An 18,371-nucleotide genomic window follows, 5' to 3' on the forward strand; every position below is an offset into this window, starting at 1 on the left:
CTAACCTTGCGTATAGTTACATTAAATGTGTGGTAAGATATTAACACTTGGTGATTTGATCAAAATGCTATTATGTTTAATAACCAACCTAATGACTATCTTTTAGGTAAATGACCTGACAGAGAATAACCATAAACTGCAGGACGATTTAACCAAAGCTAATGGAAAGATTCTGAAAAGGCAGCAGGACTTTGATGTGGAGAAGAATTTGATTTCAGCACAACTTCAAGATTTCAAAAATCAGACAGAGAGCTTTAAGGTTCAGTATCAGAAAATTACAACAATGTCATTTGCCAAAGGTCAATGTTTTCACTACTGCAATCAACAAAAAAGAGAAATAAGTCTAGGGGTGGAATTTTCTATTGTGGGGACTAAGCCTGGTGGCGGGCAGGATAGTTGGTATTATTCTCGTTGGGTGGGTGAACACGTGCGATCTTCCACTTTTAGATACTAAATTAATAAATTAAATCAGTATTCACCAAAGAGAAGGACTTAGCGGTCGATTTGTCTAGGGAAGAGTGTGTAGATAGCCTGGATCATGTTGAGATCCAAAAAGAGGAGGTGTTAGGCGTCATGAAGAATATTAAGGTGGATAAGTCCCCAGGGCCAGATGGGACCTACCCCAGAGTACTGAGGGAGGCAAGGGAGGAGATTGCTGGGGCCTTGACAGAAATCTTTGTATCCTCACTGGCTACGGGTGAGGTCCCAGAGGACTGGAGAATGGCCAATGTTGTTCCGTTGTTTAAGAAGGGTAGCAGGGATAATCCAGAAAATTACATGCCAGTGAGCCTTACGTCAGTGCTAGGGAAATTATTGGAGAAGATTCTTCGTGTCAGGATTTACTACCATTTGGAAGCAAATGGGCGTATTAGTGAGAGGCAGCATGGTTTTGTGAAGGGGAGGTCGTGTCTCACTAACTTGATCGAGTTTTTCGAGGAAGTGACAAAGATGATCGACGATGGAAGGGCAGTGGATGATATATACATGGATTTCAGTAAGGCCTTTGACAAGGTCCCTCATGGCAGACTGGTACAGAAGGTAAAGTCGCATGGGATCAGAGGTGAGCTGGCAAGATGGATACAGAATTGGCTTGGTCATAGAAGACAGAGGGTAGCAGTGGAAGGGTGCTTTTCTGAATGGAGAGCTGTGACTAGTGGAGTTCCGCAGGGATCAGTGCTGGGACCTTTGCTGTTTGTAGTATACATAAATGATGTGGAAGAAAATGTAACTGGGCTAATTAGTAAATTTGCAGACGACATTAAGGTTGGAGGAGTTGCAGATAGTGAAGAGGATTGTCAAAGGATACAACGGGATATAGATCGGTTGGAGACTTGGGCGTAGAAATGGCAGATGGAGTTTAATCCGGACAAATGCGAGGTAATGCATTTTGGAAGGTCTAATACAGGCAGGAATTATACAGTAAATGGCAGAACCCTTAAGTGCATCGACGGGCAGAGGGATCTGTGTGTCCAGATCCACAGGTCACTGAAAGTGGCAACGCAGATAGATAAGGTAGTCAGGAAGTCATATGGCATGCTTGCATTCATTGGCAGGGGTATTGAGTATAAAAGCTGGGAAGTCATGCTGCAGCTGTATAGAACCTTGGTTAGGCCACACTTAGAATATTGCGTGCAATTCTGGTCACCGCATTACCAGAAGGATATGGAGGCGTTGGAGAGGGTGCAGAGGAGGTTTACCAGGATTCTGCCTGGTCTAGAGGTTATTAGTTATGAGGAGAGGTTGGAGAAACTCGGATTGTTCTCACTAGAGCGACGGAGATTGAGGGGCGACTTGATAGAAGTTTACAAAATTATGAGTGGCATGGACAGAGTAGATAGTCGGAAGCTTTTTCCCAGGGTGGAAGAGTCAATTACTAGGGGACATAGATTTAAGGTGAGAGGAGAAAACTATGGAGGAGATGTGCGGGGCAAGTTTTTTTACGCAGAGGGTAGTGAGTGTCTGGAATTCGCTGCCAGAGGAGGTGGTGGAAGCAGGTACGATAGTGGTGTTTAAGAGGCAGCTTGACAAATACATGAATAGGATGGGAATAGAGGGATATGTACCCAGGAAGTGCAAAATGTTTTAGTTGACGGGCAATATGATCAGTGCAGGCTTGGAGGGCCGAAGGGCCTGTTCCTGTGCTGTACTTTTCTTTGTTCTTTGTTCTATTGAGCTCATTAATTATGCAATTGCAAGGAGTTCGGCAAGTTTCATGGTGGTGCGGCCCATCACCTCATGGAGTCGAAGGTCCTGGTGCCATATTTAAATAGCACCTGGACAGACATTCACTCACTGTAGGATAGGAGTTCCGCACTACCCCTCCAGAGTCCTTGCGGCTGCAGCTCGTATCGGAGAAGCTCACAGATGTGAGCAATCGCATGCTGGGATATACGAGGGCACCTCCGGCACTGCCTTTCACTCATCTCCAGATAAGAGTACCGCCGGCAATACGTCAATGGCTGGGCCAATGCTCGCTGTTGCAGTGGTCCACGTTCACCAGCCTTTTGACTTTCTAGAGGCTTCACTGCCTCTTGCTGCTCAGGTCCTTGTTCCTCCTGGTCCTGTGCCAACTGGCAACGGGTGTTCCTCCTTATCTGGTTGAGAGTCATTACCAAGGCAAGGTTGCCTGCAGCCTATATTATTGACACCATTGGATATGTGAATGAATTAAAGTGATACATTAAGTGAGCATGTCATTTACAGATTTCCCTCCACCTCAAAGCCAGCAGGCCCTTCGGTTGGCCTCCATCTAGACATGGCACCTTCACCCCTTCCAGGTAAAGCACATCCTGGAGGACCAGAGATAAGTTTTCCTCCCAATCATACATGACAGCATATGGAGACACTGCACTTTGACCAGGGTGATGAGAGCTATGTACAAGAGCCTCATTCAGACACTATCACCAGTACCCTGAATTCTCCCCCCACAGTCTTCTAAGACATTTCCCACCACGCCCCCCAACTCTCCCCAGCCTTCCCCAGATACTATCCCCACTCTTCCCCAGACACTCTTTCTTCCCTCCCCTGCCAACCACCACAAAAACCATACTTCTAAAGTTTTAAGAAACTAGTTGTGACCATGTCATGTATCTAACAAGAACATATTTTTTTGGCCGAGAAGAACAACATCCTGTTGTTTGTTCATAGTTTCCTTGAAAAGTTAGTTAAAAAGAAAAATAATAATGAAATTGTTAATGGAAGTTATATTTCAGATGTGATTGTTTCCATTTTTAAAACTGCTTTTACCTCTAGTTGCAGCTAGAAATCTCTCAATCAGAAAAATACAAGTTAGAAAAGGATGTTGGGTACTTGCGGAATGAACTGCAAATCACTGATGTACTGAAGAAGGAAGTAGATGAACATAAACAAAAAATAAGGTGCATCCAAGAAGAGCACCAAACTGTGCTTAAAGATTTACAGGATCAGGTAAATTATTACACTAAATCAGGGTTGATAAAAGGTTCATTCAGAGCCAGGAAACAAATCAAACAATTCGTTTTGTGCTTGGTATTGGAAATCTTCCAAAATATAAAGAACTCTCTATAGCCCCATGTCCCATCATCACAGAACTTATCAAAACTTACTTTAGAATGTAGTAACTGTTATATGACACCTGGAAACCATTCTATACAAGCAAAGTCCTAAAATCTGAAATGAGTTGAATGACTGGCTGGTTGTTACCATATATAGTTGTGATTGAGATGATTCCAAGCATAATACAATTTCCTTCTTTCTGCAAAACAATTTCATTACTCTTGGATAAGATGAGGGCCAACAATATAGAACCTTTTCTTCTTCCTCATTACAGTCAGGCTGTTCCAATCTTTCCTTACTCTGTTTTTCTAGCACTCTGATATTTACAGTGCCTATTGTGGATCAAAAGCAGCAGTGTCACCTCTGAGTCAGAAGTTGGTGAGTTCAAAATCCATGGAGGTGCAATATTTTAGATGGGAAGTTAAACAAAGAGCCCATTTGCCCTTTCTGTGGATTTAAAATTTCCCCTGGCATTATTTGAAGAAGAGCATGGGAGTTTTCCTGTGTTCAGTCAACTGTTCAAGGTTAAAAGCAGAGGAATACATGTCTGAGCTGTTAATTAATAAAAAGATTAAATCACAGTGGACAATTGACACAGTCAAATCTGAAAATCACTATTTTCCAATGCAGTAGAGCACTTTATCCATTAGATAATATACTCTAATGTACCTGAACATTTTTCTGCTATACGGTGCTGGTCAATTCAGTGGTCACTTACCTTTTTAAGAATAAAGCCATATCATCAATTGCTGCATTTCAAACATATTCAACATTATATACATCATTATGACACGTGAAGTTGGCGACATCCTTTGAACTTGCATGTCAAAAGGTTTCTGGTTCCAGACTAGGGTTCCCCAGGGTTCACAACTCCTCTGAGCTGCCATGAACCACATCTCCTTCAGAAGCTAGCTTGACTCCATCAAAATTGCAGGAGTCTGAAATGCCTACCCCCCCACAATGGAACCAGAAAGGTCAGGAATGTTATGTGCAGGATCACTACCCTGCACCCTTATCCTGTGCCACTAAAAATTGCTGATGGGGACAAGAAACTCAGAATCGGGTGTTGACCTGAATAGTAGCCGCTCCTCTCTTGTATATTTCAACCAATTCCACCTTCCCCATCCTTGCGGCACCTGCGGGTGTAGGCACACTGAATGATTGTGGATGGGGCACATCCGGCTGCTCCCGTACTGGATATTTTGCTGCCACGTGGTAATACAATATCTCCCATTCCCCATATATCCCAACATGGATCGGTCCTTTTGCAGCCCATATAGTTTCCATTGTACAATTTGCTGATGCTTTAAATCCGCACCTTGCCTCTTCCATCTCATATATTGGATGTGCGCATACTACTGCGATGGCCTCTATACTATACCCTTCTAATATGGTGCTAACTATGTTCCCTTCTATGTCTACTGCATATGGCAGAATGTCATGGTACCTAATTTATAATATAATTATAATATAATCCCCACCACCACCCCCTGTATCACCCCAATGTTTTCTACTCTATATAATGTTCTGCCGGGTGTTGACATAGGTATAACAGGTATCACTAAGACAATGCCTATTAGCACATTATTATTCACTATACATCCAACATTCATTCTATATACACGTGTAAACCTCTGAGCTGGCACCCAGTCAAGCCATGATCCTTATGTCGTGAAAGATTAAATAAATGTTCATTAGTTACCCATAAAGGAACTACCCCTTCATTAATCTCCTATATCCTCTCGGGCTTGTTCCAGTGCCCAGGATCCATAGGTGCTGCAAATATCATTTCTGCTTGCGTCATCTGAAATATTTTTCCCTATCCCGATCAGTTTATTGATAGTCCCCGCATGACCTTCCAGCACGGTAGCCAGGTTTTGAATTAACTGTATCATGTCCTGGTCTGTATTTAATTGGGTGTTGTGAATCCCCTGTCCCCGTTCTAAAATTTCCTTAAGTTTGGAGCTCAAGTTCCGGACCTTCTGATCGACAGTTGCAAGGTCAATCGAATTAACCGTTGATGTCCCTGTATTGAATATCGTAGCGGCATCATTTATCAGGCTGCGCTTAACTCTGTTCCCTCCTAAGCCTGGAGGTATAACCATCGATCACATCCTGCCATTAAGCTGAACTGCTTCAGTCATTAACTGGCCCATTAGAGCCTTATAAAGTGCATGGGTGCGGATTGAGCACCACTGGGCAGGGCTATACCAGATATGTTCAAGACTACGGGTATGAGCTCATGATGTACGTTATCATACTAAACTTTATTATGATTAACTAATACTAGGCCGTTCGTTGGACCTGGACTCTCAGCTGGACAGGATGGGTCAGTTGGTGTGTGTTGAGGGGCTTCAATTGCCGCTGTTTGGATTGTTGATACAGTTGTGGGAGGTGATTGGGTAGTGGTATTAATCTTCTCTCTAGGGCGTATCGCGCATGTCCATCTACCATCAGTATTTCCCAAGTCGGTACATCATTATCGTTTGGGCTACAAATGTTCCATTTAGAATTCTTAGGGTGGGAATGAGCAACCATTGATGCATACATTGTCAAGTATGCTACATAAACATAATTCTGTTTCACAAACAAAATCGAACTCTCTTGCCCACTCCTTATGCTTAAAACACACAGTTGTTAGATTTGGAAACTTAACATAAGTGCCAGCTTTCCCAAACAGCCCCCACCACCTGCTCATGCATGACATATCCCTGACACTTCGGCGTCCAATCTGAAGTAAACCCTTGCTACAATTCAAATTCACTTGTTGTTCTACTGCGGTGCAGGACGAGCAGTGATGATCCCCAACCTTGTTGCCAGTATCGCCATGCACACGAGCGTCGACATTGCAATTAACATTCTGTGAACTTAAGCAGATAACCGTCCCAGTCGTCACCGGTCAGTTGTTGAGATTAGTTCTGTGGATAGAATCAGTTAATAAAACACTTCAGTTGTGACCAGTGTGTCCAGCGCCCCTTTCCCCTAAAGTCCCCATTGGTCATGATTACCTCATACAGTCCCACCCACTTGGGTGTGAACCCAGGTTTTACGGGAGCCACTTTAACCATTACCTTCACTTCATTTAAAGCCGTATAGTCAATTGACAGTTGATACGACCTGTCCAGTTTCTGAAAAAGCCAAATGGGGATGGACTGGATCCTCCTCACTATCCTGTACTGCTCTAAACTCTGTATGATATCCCACACTGCATTCTGTGCCTCCGATTTAATGGGATTTTGTTTCTTTGGAGGGTGTTCTGGCCCTGGAATATGTATGGGGGTCATGTTAACCCTACTGCAATCATGTTTATGTCGTGCCCAGACTCTGGCCACTTGCTGACACAGGATGCCCCATTGCCCATGTTGCCTCCATTGATCTGGGTCTATCCCTGCCACTGCAGCCACGCTGCACAGAAGAATCGGTGTTCGATTCTTCTTAAATGGACCCTGCATAATAATCTTACCATCCTATGGGCTGATTACTGCTCTGAGTCTTTTCAGGATATCCATTCCCATAATCCTTCCTTCATTAGTTTGTCCTACCCAAATCTGGATAGGGACTATCAACCCCCCTATCTCCAAGGGAGTGATCTCACTTTGTTTCACCCGCATATGCATCCCACTTATCCTTGTCATCATTATGGTAACACACGTAGTTGGTAGGTCCAGGTCCGTAATCGAAATGGACGCCACGATGTCTATTAACATTCTGCACTGCCGGACCCCTAACAGCGCGTCAACAAGCATCCGTGGGTCTCCGGCCCTGGATGTCCCAAGGGCCGGCGCTACCTATGCATGACTTGACAGGTCCCGAAACAACTTCCGGGCCTCGTGCACCATAAGCAGCTGTCGTCCCAGGTCAGTCCCCCAACTCCCCTACCCGGAGACCAGCAATCACTCCGGAGGTGCCTGGTCTTCCTATAGTTCGTACACCGCACTTCTGCATTCACCTTCTTTTGCGGATTCCTACATTCCCTAGCCATATGCCTCTCCTTTCCACAATTAAAACATTCCCTCCTTGAGTTGACAGCTGCCACTGAAGCCGTTTTATGCCCTTGGGTCTCCAATTCTGTGGCCCATCGCATGATGTCCATATAGTTCCCTCCTACTGAGAGGCCCATCCTAATGACCTTCTGATGTTCGGGCCCAAACCTTTCCTTTAACACTTTCAGGAAAATCTTGTCATCCTGCTTGGGACGCGGATGTCCTGAAAATTGTACACACGCTTCCGTCCTGCATAGTCCATTGCGGACTCGGCTTTTTTTTGCGCCACAGATGTTATACACCCCCAATTCGTGTCTCCCACCCCCAAAGCCTCCTTAACTACTCTCTCGAAATCCCTTTGCATGGCTAACGCTGTCTCCCGATCTGGGATTTCCTCAGGCTTTGCCCAATCTGGCATGTCCTCGGGCTTTGCCCAATCTCTGCTTCTCACTGGCAGAGGCAATCTTCCCCAAATATCCCCTGGGCATTTTGCCTTTACCAATATATAGCCCGCCAGTGCAGCTCTTCCTCCTCTCACGGTTGTGGTCCGGCCTCCCTGCGCGGCTTCAGTACTGTTAGCCCGCCAGCAAGGCTCCGCCTCCTACCACGGCGCCTCCTGTCTTGAGTCGTCCTCCCGGTTCTTTTTGATACTTGACCGGACCGTCTTCAGGTAGGCTAACTGCACTAACTACGGATGGTAAATAAAGTATACTCACCCACTTTGCAGAGCCGTCCTGAGGATCCGATCCAACTATCCTGCTGACTATGCCAAACTGTTGTGGGATCTTTGACGAACGAACCACAGGAGGCTCAGGTAGAAGCTATGATGGTTTATTCGAGCAATTGCAAGGAGAGATCTACCTCGAACTGCTTTGAGGTGGCTTTCTCCTTGCAATTGCTCAAATAAATGATTGTAACCTGTACCTGAGCCTCCTGTGGTTCGTTCATCAAAGATACCACAACACGGGTCCTCGCTGCCATTTTTAAAGCCTACCCATCCCTGTTCTGACATGGACAAAGGCATAAAAATCCAGCCCTAACTACCTGTTCACTAGTAAATTTTCTTTTACTTTAACACTGTTTTCATTTCAGAGTACTTTGTACATATTTACCAAAAATGTTTAATTTTTTTACCAATTGTAAATACTGCATTTACTTTGTTAGCGTGAAGTTCAAGTACATTCATATCAAGAAAAGTTGGCCAGAATGGAACAACAACTTACTGCACAAGGCGTGGAAATGAATGACCTGAAGGCTGCAAAAGAAGTAAATGTTGCCTTAAAAGATGCTATCAGCAAGGTAAAACTTAGTGAAATCTGGGTATTTTGCTTACTTCTACATGTGGCATAGTCCTCTTGATGTAAACTGATCACTGTTAGGAGTGGTCAATTTGACCAGGGCTTTTATGTTGCACAGATTCTGAGAGCCATATCCATTCTGCTTAATATCAAATTATACAATAGTCTAATCCAAGGGCAAAATCTAAACTGGATACTCTTGTCAGAAGCATATGTACCTCTGTTCTTTTCAAAAGTAAGCCAAGAAAACATTTACTAAATGAGAGCAGAAAAGAGACACTTAAGTTTTTTTTCATTTTAAAGCATGCAGTCATAAAGAGCAGCAGTAATTGTCAGACTTACTGCACTAAATTAATAGAACACGTGTCTGTATAATAGTACCAAGGGCAGAATATTTGGTGGGGCCCACGTGATGACATTGGGCATGTGTGCTGACGTCATGGTGCGTCATTCAGACTTTCAGTTTGGTGGGCGAGCAGCCGAGTCGTCTGCGTGCCCGCTGAACTGTCAAAGGCCATGTAACTCTCAATTAAAGTAACTAACGAAGCTGCCCGTCCAACCTAAAGGTTGGCAGGCAGGCGAAGAGCCCAGGCGGCCTTCGCATTTTTCATGGAACCTTATCCACGGGCGGGATGAAATTTCATGAATGATTTTAAATTTTGATAAAAATTTTTATTGAAATTAATGCACACGTCCCAGCGCATGTGATAGTTTCACATGAAGTGACATGTCAAAAAAATTTTCTCACCACTTTATTAAACATTTTGGACTTAAAACTAATCTACCTGAGGCACCCTGCCTCAGGAAGATATCTGTGCTCTTTTGCGCTTGGGGTGCCCATCAGGCCTGCACCTGCCCAGCCCACCTGACAGGCAGAAAATTCTGCCCCAAGTAATCAAAATGCTACCCTTCCACAAATCACTGGGCGAATTGCTTAAACATATATATTAAAAAAAATTCCCCTAGTTGCACTCTGTTTCAAAGCCTGATAAAAACTTGCTCTTGCTGGGTTCTGTATTTTTTTAGAAAATTCTTGACTGTTCACCCGTGTCTTTTACCTTTTTGCTTTTCCTGTAATTGTGAACAGAGGAAGGGCTTATGCCAGGCAACCCTGGCCGAGCGCCCGTGACCATTCACATCCCAACACAGTGAATGTGAGATGTTTACTGACTACCAGACAGGCTAATGAATTGCTTATTATTTATAATCTGGAAAATAATTTAGAAGCCTAGCACATCAGTTTTTGAACCAGCTTTCACCTCATTGCTTCTTTTGTAAACGTACCAAAAACTCTTCTTTTAAATTCTTCAATGTAGCAATTCACACTACACCCCAGTGTCCTCACTGTTAATTGTACTTAATTGTATGCAAATGAGTGAGCATTAACTTGGGGATTCACTTATGCTCCTATAATAATGACAGATTGAATGAAACTGTGATTGTGGGTTAGGAATTGTACATTTTATTGTGTATCTATAAGTAGATGCTAAAAGTGTGTAAAGATTGGCTCCAGTTCTATCCTTCAACACCTGGCTTTCTGGAGTCTAGGAAAGACTGAAGCTTAAAAAAATAGGCTATTAAAATGGTTTAAGTTAATGAATACATTCTTATATATTTTTTATAGAAGTATCTAAACCATAATTAATTGATGGTTGTTGATTTTTTTTCTAGGCAGATGAATTGCAAAAATCTATTGCAAAACTAAAAGGAGACAAGGACTGTGCTCAGAATAAACTGCTACTTTGGATGAAAAACTGTAAGCAGCTTGAACATGAAAAGGAGTCCCTAAAGAAACATATTCGGCAACAAGAGGCGCTACTCACAAAGCTACAGAAAAGCCAGAAACTGGGTAAGTAGGCAGTAGGTGAATCCGGCTTTTGAATTAGAGAGAAAACAGTTCAAGTTCAACCAACTTTTTCAGTTAAAACAAAATGCAAAATAATCTAGGTGATTTATTTAATTATTTGAACCAGTTGTTCACTTAATTTGTTTTGGACTAATTACACTTCAACTGACTCCCTTCTTGCTCCTAAGTTTTTATTTTTTTCCCTTTGTATTTGCTTTAATGAACAATATCTTTCATGTTTTTGAAAGCTTTAAGTAGCCCACCTTGACATCCCCTTTTCCAAAAAAAAAAATCCACTTATTAAAAAATGAACTATATGGTGTATTAATTTACAGCAGACAATGACCCAGAATTTGCCACACATTGATACTACGTTGTCAATTTTACAAGTAATCACTCTTGGCTGGTGTATGAGATGCAAAAATTTATACTGCTGCAGTTTGGAAAGCTCTTCTGATATTGCATTTGAGAACAGAGGGTATCTGATGTATGTTATCCCTCTACATGGTTCTGAAAAGAGCTTTGAAAAAACTGCATTGCATGCATTTCCTTTAGCACCTTTCCCACATAAGATGCCTTTCAGGTCATGCTAGTTTTTCTATCCTGAGTGGCAAAGCTTGCATAGTGAATCTGCCTTGATATACTTCACCTTGCTGCTCGAAAAGTCACCAAACTATAACTAACAATTGTTAAGTACATTCTCAAGAATCATTTTTTTACTAGCTCAGAACTAGTTTGAATTCTTATTTCCCTGTTTTTTAATGGTGGTTCCACCACACAGATACATTTCCTCTTTCAGTTCCTCTCCGAACTTAAGTTTTAATATAGAAATATACTTACTTGTGTGCTATCACAAGTAAATTTTGTTTTTACCAGCACTGTGCCAAATCATTAAAATGTATTGTCTCAGATTATTAACTGGGTTGGCTCTGTGTATGGTTGGGTGGTTATCGATGGTAAAATGCAGAGGGGAGGGGGAAATCACATTTAACTGTTTGTAATATACAAATAGCTTTTCATTAACCTGAATTTATCCAGCCTGTGCAAGGAATTCAGAGATTAATAAACTTTAATGTTTTAATCTTTCTAACACTAGTAGGTCCAGATTCACAGATAGATGAACTAACCACTGAGATGAACGAACTTAAAGAGGCACTGGAGGAAAAAACAAAAGAAGCTGATGAAAATATGGAGAAATATTGGAACCTTATCAAAAGTAGCCACAAACTAGAGGAGGAAAATGAAATGTTAAAGAGCAGGGTTATCTTGTTGAACAATAAGTTGCAACAGCTGAATACTCGAGATGAAAACAGTATTGCAGAACGAGCTGCTGTATCAAGATCAACTGTGCACAAAAAGTGTGAAAAGAAGTCACCTGGTCAGCCAAACAGTCAGCAAAAACATCTGAACTCTCCAGATGTGAGCAGTATTGCAGGACTGAACTTGGATACTCCATTGGAATTGGCTGTGAACAAAAGTCACAAAAAATGCCCAGATAGTCAGTCTAACCTTACCACAAAGAGAGTTAGAAGAGCTGAATCCAAAGAAGAGCAAGATGAAGTAGAATCAGAAGCTCTGCCGAATTCTGCAAAGAGAACAAGAAGTGACGAGGAGCATGAAGTCCTTTTAAGGTCAGCTACACGAGATGAAACTTCATGTGAACCAGAGGGTCTTCCACACATAGTTAAAAAGGGTGAGTTTATTCAACCTCGCACCACTGAACCTGAATCAAAAGATTGAGGTCATTATAAGTACAGATTTGCTTTTGAGGTTTTATCAATCACTGAAACTTGGAAAATAATTTCCTGAATTAGCAGCATTGATGCTACAATTGACTTTTGTCCATTGTCTAGAATTGGGAAAAATCAGCAATGATTGCAACTGACAAAACCCATGTTAGACCTTGGGTGAGGAATGGGCTTGGCTGTGATCTCAATGCTTACTATTCAGGCCCATTTATGAAGAATAACAGCTTGCGTGGGACAGCAGCAGCAGAAAACAACCGTTGGGTGATTGGCCATATATTTATACCCTGCCTGATTTTCCTTTCTGTTAACTTCAGTGGAAAGGAGAATCAGGTAAGGTGTGAAAAAAAAATGACTGATTCACTTTTGTCAATATTGTACCTCACACATGCTGCTCCATCACCCGCTACCACCACAGCAAAGTTACAGTCAGCCTTCACCAGGCTATGACCTTCAGGAGAAAATGGAAGGAAATGATGAAGCTAGGTTTCCAAAACAAAAGCTTATTGATAAGCTTTTCACAATCTAAGGTGGTAAACTGCAGCTGAATGATGTTTTTTAGACACTTTAACATTTGGAGTTTTGGTTGTTGAGCGGCAACATATATTCAGAGAATAAAGTTTAACTAACAAAAAGGGATGGGCTAAATGTATTGGACTGGGTATCAGCTCAAAGGCAGTGGGGAGATGGGGCTATTCTGAGGTCAGAAAACCTGAACAGAACCCTGTGCAGCTGTCAAATTTAACAGAGGACTTGATTAACATTAGACATCTTTATTTCCAAGCTGTAACTTGGGAATATTGAGGGGGCTGGCTGTTGGGCCGGTGGACCTTCTTCACCAGGAAACGGGCAGGAAAGATAGGAGTCCTCCATGTGGGAATCAAAAGGGCCTCAGTGAAGATTGGACGCGTTGGTTTGGAGAAGGGGTGACCTGGTGAGGGCTGGGGGGGCGGTGGTGGGGGGGTGCGGGCGGAGAATGCATAGAGTTGAAGTTTGAAAAGGTCAGTGATGGTTGGAGATCAGGAGTGGGGCTGGGGAAAGATTGGAAGGATTGGTGGTAGGAGAGATTGGAGGCCTCCTGGTCAATGTGATGGGGGGGGGGTTAATGCCAAGTAGAGATTGTGAGGGTTACAGGAGGGCAGGGGAAGAGATTGGAAGGGTTGGAAAGTGTTTGATCATGGGGAGTGAGTGAAGCATGTAAATTGGTAAGTGGAACGGGATCTAACCACCTGAGTCCAGCACTCCTTTTTGTTTTAGCACATGGGTTTCCCGAGGTCTGGAAAACCCAACCAACCAGGATTAAATTTAAAGTGGTGTTTAATTCTGAGGCACACAGCCTTATTACAATATTTAAATGACCAGCTTGCCTCCTCTGACCAGATTGGTTGCCTGTCCTACCATAAATAGTTTTAAAATTTTTACATTGCACCTGACCTAATCCCACCAATTTTTAGGGTTAAAATCCCCTTATCATCCCTGAAGGATGCAAGTCAGGTGGCTCAAAAAAGCTATGCCTAATGAAGTTTTCAACCAAATCAAGCCTCTGGCAGTGTCTATAATCCTTTGCCTGAGGATCCTAATAACCCTAAAAATCAGTGCCTTAAAAGTGGTTCTGACTGGAAATATGTTATAGTTTATCCAAGCATATTTCTAAAGGCTGATTGACTAATTTATGCAGGGTTGTTGGGTATGGGCAGGTTGAACAAATATTGACAATGATACAAGTTTGTCTAATTCAATACTGCTCGTACAGATGAAGTATTACTGCATCTGATGATATTTTCTCCTTTCAGGTTTTGCGGACATTCCTGCTGTATCACATAGTCCCTACGTCTTGCGCAGGACAACCTTACTCAACAGAGCTAATTCTGGGCTTGCGGTTCAGAGCAGGATATCACCCCATAGGCAGATGCAACATAAGGGAGCTGCACAAACTTGTAACAAATCAGAGACGACAGCAGAAGGCAGCCGTACACAACAGGTAATTTTATTCAGCAAGTGCAATTCTCCCTATGTTGATGTAATTGATATAGAAATATTGGTCCACTGGTAGAGTATGAAGAAATAAATGTGGCAAAAACTGATGAATTGGAAATTTTAGCATTATATACTGTTTTCCAGATGTAGTGTTGTGCAGTGAATTAGTTAAAGGTTAGAGACAGAGCTGATAAATTATTTTGGCTTGCATATTGAGGCTAATAATTTGCTGACCTTTGCTCCTGTGGTGTTTTGTATAGGTTGGGGGAGGGGCATTGGGGTCTGATAATGGGAGAGTTTGGAGGAGTGGGGGAAGGACTCCTACTCCTCTTCACCCAGATACAGTCTACTAGATTTCCTAGCTGGCCATTATAAAATTTGCAAAACAGGTTAATCCAAAGGCTGCCAGCTTTGTTAAAATATTTAAATTGCCAACCCAGCTGCTGGGATTAGCTGCCCACACCTTGTCTCACCTCCATTAAATCTGGAAGATTGGGGTTGGATTTGAGATTTTAACATGTGACCAGATTCCGTCCCATCCACTTTTGGGGGTTAAACATCACCCCTTTCTCTTTATATCAAAACTGATGAAGTGCTAGTTCTCTTGTATTTTTTTTTCTCATTTCATTGCACTTCAATTCAACTTAGGTTTTATATCTAGTTAAATGAATTGTTAATTATATTTAATCTTGCATTTTCTCTGGTCTTCATTCATGGACTCCGAAACTATAACAGAGCTTTAGGAACTTGCTGCAGAATGTTGGACAATCATCTGTCAAAACTTTTCCAAAAAGTACATTTATGAGTCATTAAATCCTTTAGTGCATAGCACAACTACAAATGCAAATATAGGACTGACTTTTTTTTCCTGTCTGCTGGTCTGTACTTTCTCTCCTATTGCATGTTGTCACTGCTTCATGAGCAGAATGTGACGCTCGTCGGGCGGGTGCATGCTCAACCCGAAAGAGCGTAAAATGACGTGTGATGACGTTGGCATCCCGACGTCGTCGCGCAGTCACATGATATTTCGGCTGGTGAGCGTGCAGGAGTTGGCAGCACACCTGCCAACAAGTAAAAGGCCTATTAAGGCCATTAACAATCCAATCAATTTAAATTTTTCACTGCCCGTCCAACCTTGGTGGGCAGGCGAAAAGGCCAGGCGGCCTTTGCATTTTTTGCAAAACCTCATCCACGGGCAGGATAAGGTGTCGATCTGTCATTTTAAAAACAACAAAAAAAATTTCATCCTAATTTCTAACATGTTTTAACAACTTAAAATTCTTCATTTTTTAAATATATCTTCATCTCCATGAGGGAGCTTTTTTAGCGCGCATGCCAGCGTGAAATCGCGGTCCGGCCCCCGATTGTGGGCGGCAGTTGGCTTCCTGACTGCTCCTGCCCATCCCCACCTGACTAGGGCAAAATTCTGCCCCATGCTTCTAATGTCTGATTGCACTCCCTCCTAATAACCAGAAAATGATTTATGATGTCTGCTCACGTCATAGGAAATCTCATGTTTGACTTTAATTATCATTTGTGTTCCTCAGTACCCAACTGAATCTACGTGTTCATCTTCAGCATTATTTCTGGCTTCAATACCAGCTACGGCAGAGCCACCTCTTTCATCTTTAACAAATACTCCAAAGAAAATGGGCTTTAATACTTCCGGTGGGAAGCAAACACAAAAAAATAGATGCCCATTGAATACAAAGAAATCTGTTGAACAAAATAAACAACAAAAGGAACAGATTGCTGTGACCGAAGAAAATGAAAACTGCAAAGTACAGTGAAACAATGTAGTAGAAATTGGACAGTACTGCAGATGCAATCTGTACTATAAAACCTCCGCCGTGGTACTATAAATTTTTTGGAGGTACAAAATAGAAAATACCAAGTGACTAAAGTACAGTGATTTAGAGAGACTAGATGACTCTAAACTTACAACAGTAACTTGCATTTATATAGCAACTTTAATGTGGTAAAATATCCTCAGTAAGAGACGCAACTTAGTAATATTATTACAAAATGGTTAAGGGTGAAAAGATCACCTTCACTGTTTGCAGGAAACTGATACTTTTATACATTTTCTTTCATAAATTATTCTACTAACCCCACTATTCAATTTTCTGTAAAATATGAGCAACAGCCTTATTGTCTTTAAATCACTTTTTTGAGATATGGGGTTTATTTTGTCTTACGACCACCCCAAAAAAGGTATTAATTTTGAATAATTCAGACAAATGTTTAAATGTTCTGTGAGTTTGTAACAAGTCAACTTTCTGAATAAAGCTTAATTTTGTCTTCTAAAGTTGCAAAACTTAAAATCTGTATATGTAGGGTTCATAACCAATAACTACCTTCATTCAGTACATGAGAACATATATTAATTTACTACATTTAAAACTGGCTTTATTTGTGGGAAACAAACAAACTTCCTTCTGCTCTTTTTAATGTTATATTTTACTCATACCATAGACTATGGATGTAATACCTATGTGCTTGTTTTATCTTTTTCTAGTATTTTGTATACAACTTGTACAGAAATAAATTAAAACTAACTTTCAGTTAATATTGTGGCTGATTTTTATTTAACAAAACTTTAGTTTCAATCTTTTATAGTAGTATTATCTATGTGTATGGTAGCAAAGAGGTTACATTACTGAACAATTAATCCAAAGGTCTGGATGAATGCTTTGGGGATATGGCCTAGCAAGATACTCAGTTGTATCAAATCGACATGATAAAATATAATGGAACCTGATGTACCGCCTGGCATCGGCCTGGACACCAGACATGAGAAAAGCATACCCAGTCCTCATCGTGAACATTTGGGGACTTATGCCAAAATCAAGAGAGCAAAACTGGGACAACTTGACATAGAAATGTTCACAGGATCACACCTTTCAGCCAACCTCACAAACCTCTTCACCACCAATCCTGGGTATGTCCTGAACCACTGAGATGGCAGTACAATCATATGCAATTAGGAAGGAGTCCTCAACATTGACTTAGACCCCCCACCCCCCTTGCTTTGAGTGCAGCTCCAGCACCACCATCCAGGCCAAAATAACATACTTGATTTGCACCCCATCCCCTTAAACTTACACTCACTTCACCATCTGTGCACAGTGGTAGCAGTGTGTACCATCTACAAGATGCACTGCAGCAGCTTGCTATGCTTAATTTGACAGTACCTTCCCTATCTGCAACCTTAAGGGCTACAAGTGTGTGGGAACACCACCACCTCATCCTCCCCTTTGAGTCACACATAATCATAGCTTGGAACTATATTCCTTTATCATTGCTCGGTCAAAATCCTGATACTTTCTACCTAACAACAATATGGGAGCACCTTCACCATTCAGACTGCAGTGGTTCAAGAAGACAGCTCAGCACCATCACCATGTCAAGGACAGTCAGGAGTGGGCAAAACATGCTGCCTTTACCAATGATGTAAGGAAATAAAAAAAATTCAATTAAAGCCTCTATTATTTCAAAGTTCTTTGGCTTATGCAAAAATTTGATTTTGCTTCAGTAAACATAATATAAATCTTAGTTTCATGACAGCTTGGACAACAATGAAAACTTTAATTTATTTAGTGCTATTTGTGTAAATTCAAAAAAAACTACAGGAATTCATGCAGGAAGTGGGAGGTGACCAAAAGTGTATTTAGTACAATCCAGAGTTTTCTGACATGTTTCCTATGTAAGTGACTTGGCTGTGTACAGAATTTAATCCAGGCAATAGGGATTGCCTGCCGGTTGAAGAGCTAGCAAGATCGCCTCATTACCTCCTTTGGAGAAGGCCTGTTGTATTCGGTATCGGATGCTTAAGCTCCCAGTGGCAGATCTTCGCTGAGATCAAAGAGTCCAGGGAACGGAAATCTTCATTGCGGGCAATGCCACTAGGGGAACGGTGGTAGCTCCTGGCAGTGGCAAGGATTTTGACCCAGCAATGATAAAGGAATGTTCCAGGCCAAGTGGGTAT

The 18,371-nt window shown here is 41.9% G+C and overlaps 1 protein-coding gene across 1 annotated transcript in view; it reads left to right on the forward strand.

The window, feature by feature from the left end:
• Positions 1-16,947, forward strand: part of cenpf (centromere protein F) — a 102,362-nt gene extending 85,415 nt beyond the window's left edge. Inside the window, exons 17-23 of the mRNA XM_078557066.1 lie at positions 107-259; positions 3,253-3,426; positions 8,682-8,816; positions 10,487-10,664; positions 11,758-12,354; positions 14,200-14,387; positions 15,931-16,947. Coding sequence (XP_078413192.1) covers positions 107-259; positions 3,253-3,426; positions 8,682-8,816; positions 10,487-10,664; positions 11,758-12,354; positions 14,200-14,387; positions 15,931-16,173 — 1,668 coding nt within the window. The 3' untranslated portion in view covers positions 16,174-16,947. The remainder of the gene's footprint in view (positions 1-106; positions 260-3,252; positions 3,427-8,681; positions 8,817-10,486; positions 10,665-11,757; positions 12,355-14,199; positions 14,388-15,930) is intronic.
• The last annotated feature ends 1,424 nt before the right edge of the window (positions 16,948-18,371 follow it).

Source organism: Cetorhinus maximus, chromosome 14 (assembly GCF_964194155.1).
Source record: "Cetorhinus maximus chromosome 14, sCetMax3.hap1.1, whole genome shotgun sequence".
Classification (NCBI taxonomy): Eukaryota; Metazoa; Chordata; class Chondrichthyes; order Lamniformes; family Cetorhinidae; genus Cetorhinus; species Cetorhinus maximus.